The sequence below is a fragment of the Dermacentor silvarum genome, chromosome 4 (assembly GCF_013339745.2).
Source record: "Dermacentor silvarum isolate Dsil-2018 chromosome 4, BIME_Dsil_1.4, whole genome shotgun sequence".
Classification (NCBI taxonomy): Eukaryota; Metazoa; Arthropoda; class Arachnida; order Ixodida; family Ixodidae; genus Dermacentor; species Dermacentor silvarum.
This window is the reverse complement of record NC_051157.2, coordinates 63,194,189-63,200,831: the sequence shown is the minus strand read 5'-3', so window position 1 is coordinate 63,200,831 and position 6,643 is coordinate 63,194,189. Positions and strand designations below refer to the sequence as shown.

The window sequence follows — 6,643 nt, the reverse complement described above, 5'->3', positions numbered from 1 at the left end:
GTGAAGGGCCACGTTGTTTCGAATATTTAGCGGGGGAAGAGAAGCTTAGCGTTTTGTTGAAGTACACACCAATACCTTTAACTTCACCGACCCTGCGCAGTGGAGGATCCCGAAGGGAGTATGGAAATTACACAAGCTGTGTTTTCCGCGTGTAACTCATTACCATAATTTTGGAGGCACTTAAGAGTAGCTTATGGTTTCTGCACCAGTTTGAGAGTGACACATTTTTTTGGAGGTCAATGCAGTCGTGAACACTGTTGACAGTCTTACATAGATTTAGGTCATCAGCATAGAGAAGGAATCGAGAGTGTTGAATCGCTGACGAAATGTCATTTATGAACAGTAGGAAGAGACGAAGGACAAGAACAGATCCTTGAGGAACTCCGCTAGTGACCTCATATAAGAGAACTCTATCCATTAATGCTAACGAAGTACGATCTATTGCTGAGCTAATTTGATACCAGGGCAGTGATGGAAAATGCATGTACATTTTTCGTGAGCTTTGTAATTAGGAACTCGATCATGGTATACTACATGAAATGCGCTCTACTTAGGTTAAAGTAAAGAACGTCTAATTGGCCCTACTCTGTACCACAATAGAAGCATGAGTCACAAAATGTGACCAAGTTCGTTGTTGTGGAGCTCCCTGATACAATGTCATGCCGTTCATCTAATAAAATGTTCTTAGCTCTAAGAGAAAGCAGGGAATGCAATACACATTCAAACATTTTTGACGCACTGCAGAGGATAAATATAGGCCGGTAGTTAGCAACTGCACCTCGATCTAGCACCCGATTTGCGTACCGGCACTATATATCCGTGATCCGTGCTACCGTGCTACCTGATCCGTACTACCATAAAGTCTAGGAAACGCACTAGACTTTATGGAACTGTTGAATATGCTTTTGAGTACAGGGACAAGTATGCTTCCGCACGTCATAAGCAGTGCGGGAGTGATACCATCAGCGCCACAAGAAAGCGCAGGCTTGAGGCACTTCATACACTTGAAAACAAAACTTCATTGAGTGATAGCGTACACACCATACCAGTCTGAGGTGGAAGGTTACTTGAGGTAGAAGCATCTCTTACACCAAATACAGAACAGAAATGTTGCGCCACAAGAAAGGGAAGGTTTAAGGCACTTCATACATTTGAAAACAAAGCTTCATTGAGTGATAGCGTACACACCGTACCAGTCTGAGAAGGAAGGTTACTTGAGGTAGAAGCATCTCTTACACCAAATACAGAACAGAAATGTTGCGCCACAAGAAAGGGAAGATTTGAGGCACTTCATACATTTGAAAACAAAGCTTCATTGAGTGATAGCGTACACACCGTACCAGTCTCAGAAGGAAGGTTACTTGGAGGTAGAAGCATCTCTTACACCAAATACAGAACAGAAATGTTGCGCCACAAGAAAGGGAAGGTTTAAGGCACTTCATACATTTGAAAACAAAGCTTCATTGAGTGATAGCGTACACACCGTACCAGTCTGAGAAGGAAGGTTACTTGAGGTAGAAGCATCTCTTACACCAAATACAGCACAGAAATGTTCTGCAATGGCATCGGCAGTGTTCGAGACAACATCACCATTTTCATCAACAAGACATACATCTTCAGTGCTCTTTTTAGAAGAGTAAGAACGCGTGTAGCTCCAGAAATATTTTTAATTACATGTCATGCTGGCTTCAACGCGTTTAGTGTGGTTGTAGTCATCATTGTTATAATAAGTTTTGCAAAGACAACGGCAGTTCCTATCTTATCCAGTTTATCGTTCCTGCTTATCTAGGCCTGTTTTCTCCGTACTTCTGTGTGCACGGTAATCAATCAATCAATCAATAAACCAGTCAATCAGTCAATCAATCAATTGCCCAGGAACAACCCTAAGATCTTAGTGCGGGCGCGCGCATACATAAAGACAACAACAACAACAACAACAACAACAACAACAACAACAACAACAACAACAACAACAACAACAACAACAACAACAACAACAACAACAACAACAACAACAACAACAACAACAACAACAACAACAACAACAACAACAACAACAGCATTTCATGTAGTGACCATTTCTCGTGTTGGAGGACACCTTGCAAGAAATGGTGCGTATAACAGAGGGAAAGGAAATATGCGAAATCTAGCAGAATGAAAAGCGAGAAAGGAAAAAAGAATACGGAAATAATAATTGCGTAAAGATAGAGAATAACTCGCAAGAAATATTTCTCACAAAAATCACTATCGTTCGGCATTTTGGGGGGGGGGAGGGGGGGGGGAACAACGCATTTGGGAGGAACTACATTTCAATCTTAGCGCGTGCGTGCGTGCGTGCGTGTGTGTGTTCTTCATAAAGGTGTTCAGCCTTGATCCCTGTTATAGCGTTTCTCCGTAACTTTCTTTTTTTCATCTGCTGTAGGGCTCAACAAAAACACCAATGCGGAAGCAAAGCAAGTCTACAGTAGTAAGTAGTCATATGGATTTGTGATAAATTCGGTACTCTGTTCAATTAGATTATGTTATACGAGGGTTCGTTCTGAATACTAGGTTTCCCAGATAACGTTAGTTATGCTATAAAAGAAGCGGTACAATATCTAATATTTGCGTGTATAACTTTTGTTTCATTGTTCTCTGTTACCATGCAGCTACTTGCACCTAGCTGATACGCGTAGCAGTTTTTCTCCTGGTTTAATATTAAGCAAGCGGACGCCCGCACGTGACAAAAAAAAAACGAAAAAAAGGAAGAAGAACAGAAAGAAACAAAGAATAGAAAAATTCCCATACATGCTTAAGTTAATATTGAGCAAGTCTGTGTCATTTGAACCTAAAGGCAGGAAGTAGCGTCTACAACCAGAACCGATGGCGTCCACGGAAAAATCATATTTTATTGCACATGTGATGTACACTGGCAAAGGGTTGTTAAGAGGTGTATACAATGACTCATCGCGATCATAACAAGAACGCGAATTTTGACAGCGAATAGCCTCCTCTAGTCGCATTTCTTGCAACTCACCTTTGCCTAACCACAGAAAGGCCAAATACTGTTTCCAACTTTATCACCTTATTGATGGCGTTGATTGCGTGACAAAACGAACGGAACGGAACGGAACGGAACGGAACGAACGAACGAACGAACGAACGAACGAACGAACGAACGAACGAACGAACGAACGGGCGAACGGGCGGACGGACGGACGGACGGACGGACGGACGGACGGACGGATGGACGGACGGACGAACGAACGAACGAACGAACGAACGAAGTGACCGGTTGTCTGAGCTATCCACAAATATCCAATTAATTACAGAAGGCAAAGATAACGGTATATAATAATATTTATAATTATAGCTTCAGGTGCTGGGCTGAATGTAGGGTATCGGCCGCCAACATAATCGATGTCTTGTTGTCATGTACTATTCCATTGACTGGTGCACCCGCAAAGACACAGAATCATCTGTTCAGTCGGCCACAAAACATTACGGTACACGGGTTCCCCGACAAATATGAATATCAGGGCATGTACATACATTTTCAAGAATGTACATTCTCAAGAAATCTCTTACGCTATAGGATTCTTCGTAAGAGCAAATGCCAGCCGACCCTGATGCTTGACATACCTTTAGCAAAGGCGACCAGCCAACGGCAAAGAGCATTTGAGAGCGAAAAAGATCGCGCATACGGCCCGTGCTCGATTAGGGCATGGTGCTTCCAATTTAAAGAATCACTGTGTATGTCGCAATAACGAGTACAGATTGAAACTTCGTATTCAAAGCTATGTGCTCCGGCTTCGTGGGAATTTAGTGTTTTCGGCAAACGTCTGTGTCCCGTAAACTTTTTTTTTTTCAGTGACTGCATACGTGTCTCCATTCGCAGCGTGCTTGACGGCGCTGTGGATGCAGCGCACGAGGCTGCAGGCGTCACGGTGTATAATTGTTCACTTTCGTGCACTTTCTATTCAACGCTTAAGACATTAATGCGATAAGAGCGGAGTGGCGCCCCGTGCGTGAGAAAAGGCGTACTACATGGAAGGTGTCTTTTTTTTTAGCTGCACCAAATTTTAGAAATTACCGGTGGCAGATAGCACAATTCTATCCTTTGAGCTAACTTACTCAATAAGGCGGTCCATTACTTCTTAGAGAAATAGAAATGACTAATTGAATAATTGACATAATTCCACCAATTATTATTTTAATAATTACATTACGGAAGGTGCTTGAATCTATGGATTGCAGCTAGTGAGTTAGCAAGGCATATCGACTTGGAATGAATTCTGAGGACGGCAGGTTTTGATATATGCGCCGTCAAACTTGCGGTAGAATGTTGTTCCGTTTACTTTTCTGAAGAAAACGCTGTTTTGTGCATTGAAGCGCAAAAGTAACTGGTACGCCAATGCATTTTGTCGGAAATATCGAAACTTATTATCTCGAAACTTCCTGAGAATTTGTTCCAAGTGGATACGCCTTGCGAACTCACCGGCTACAATTCGCAAATTGAAATATCTGCTGTAAAGTAATTAATGAAAAAGTGAATTAGTGTAAATATGTTTACATTTCAAATAAGCGTTTTGATTTCTCGTAAGTGTAATGGCCGCCTCATCGAGCAATTTAGCTCAAGGGTTAGAATTATGCTTTGCCACAGGATATTTTTTTAAATATTTGGTTCAGCTGAAGAAAGAGAACACCTGGTATAATGTATAAGCAAAGACCTCACTATACAGTATATAAGATCACTGGAAAAGTGATTCTGCTGAGCCTCGTTTGACATTGAACGTCCTCAAGGACACGTGCAAGACGAACAAGCTTTTGAGTATAGAGAAATATGCTTTAAGTGAAACACGTTTACTGAGTACCGGCATACAGGGGCCGGGGTATGAATTGGTGCATACGTAGACGGAAGTAGTGACACCATATAGTGGCGAAACTTTGCAGCGCTGTTTCTCACTTGCCCATACTTCAGAGCCACGAACCGTGACCAAATTTAAAAGCAGCCACTGTATCTTGCTTGGTCCTGAGTATTCCCAGTGAACGCCGTACTCTCATGCACTCCTTTATCTCAATCCACAGGTAGCATAACCTTCTACGGCATTCGAATCGTTCTCAACGTCATCAATGTACTTGTCGACGTCAGCGCCCTTACCGCCCTGCTGATGGTAAGTTCATTCAGATGAATGCACAAACGTTAAAAAATGAAATAATTAAATTCTGGGGTCTTTCGTGTCAGGAACCACGATATGTTTATGAGGCACGCCTTAGTGGGAGACTCCGGATTAATTTTGACCACCTGGGGTTCTTTAACGTGCACCCAGTGCATGACGTTCTTGGCATTTCGCCCCATCGAAATGCGGCCGCCGCGGCCGGGATTCGATCCCGCAGCGCAACGACGAAGCCACTATATATACGCCGTCATGGCGGGTATGAAGTTTCAACCAATGGACTAGTTGTTCTTGGTTTCTTCGTAAACAGCGCTCCATATGAAGCTAGGGTCTCCAGTTATTTTAGCAGCTTGGACATCACACATATAGACGGCATCGTATGTGACGCTGTCGCTTGTTTCAAACGACTTCGTGTGAAGTTTCAAAGCGCTATTTGGCCTACATACTGATTCCAGGGCCGGTATAGCATAGCGGTTTCTTTCACTCTATTCTATTTCTTTTTTTATCACCCACCGCTCACGACCATCCGATCCTGCTGATAACGTTGGCGGAGTGCTGCTCGCACCACTGAAGATACGTGATAAAAAAAAAACACAGAAAAATCACCGCCCCTTCCACTCCGTGAAGATGGTCGAACAGCAAAGCTGCGCATTCACGGCCGCTTGGATGGCCCAAACGGCGCTACTTGCGGTGGATGGGACGCGTCGACGTCCACGGGCGACGGCGTTCCTAGCGGGTTCCTCACGTTTTTTTTAAAGACGTTCCCAGACAAGAGTCCTTGACCAAAGCTCCGTATATACAACCAACGCTAACGCGAACTCCTCTCACACCCCACACCTCCGTTGACCTACCTTTTTCCTACACCGCCATTGGTTGGCGCGCCTCACGCTCTTGCTCTCCAACGCGAGTTCTGGACGGCGCGACTTACGTCAACCCCCCTCCCCGTTCTCATTTTCATCTGCACCTTCTCACAGCATTCTCACAGGGGGAAAGGGGTAACTCCAACCCCTTTCCCTCCTGTTGAGCTCTTCTTTTCCTCTCCTCTCCCGCTGGGTCCGGTGGCCCTTATTTAGCGAACTCCGACAACGAGAGCACAGGGTGCACATAAACAGCTTCGCTGTAAAAACAACTTAAATATGATCGCTGTGACATGCCAACCCTGAGAGTACTACCTAAGGTTCTCGGTTTGCATGCGGCAATGATGTGGACGTAACAATAAAAGTAAAATATTTTCATTTCGTTTTATAGGTAAGACCGCAGTCGGCTAGCGATAAATCTCGATATCGGAGAACTCGCAATGCCGGTAAATTTTCGTAAATTCATAAAGTTTAGTTGATCCACTCAATGCATTTCGAATTGGCTTCTGCGTTAACTCCGTAATGGGCGAAAACGGTTCCGCGTCGCGGAAAATTAGAATAACTTGTTAACCTTTAATTCTCGCCGCAGGGAGCAAACTAGTAGAAAAATATCTACGAAATGCTATTTGA

General features: G+C 43.7%; 1 protein-coding gene across 1 annotated transcript in view; it reads left to right on the top strand.

Annotated features, from left to right (window-relative positions):
* Positions 1-1,549: 1,549 nt before the first annotated feature.
* The window catches only part of LOC119448151 (uncharacterized), a 41,800-nt gene continuing 36,706 nt past the window's right edge, over positions 1,550-6,643 (top strand). Inside the window, exons 1-2 of the mRNA XM_049666443.1 lie at positions 1,550-1,619; positions 5,068-5,153. Of these exons, the coding sequence (XP_049522400.1) occupies positions 1,550-1,619; positions 5,068-5,153 (156 nt within the window). The remainder of the gene's footprint in view (positions 1,620-5,067; positions 5,154-6,643) is intronic.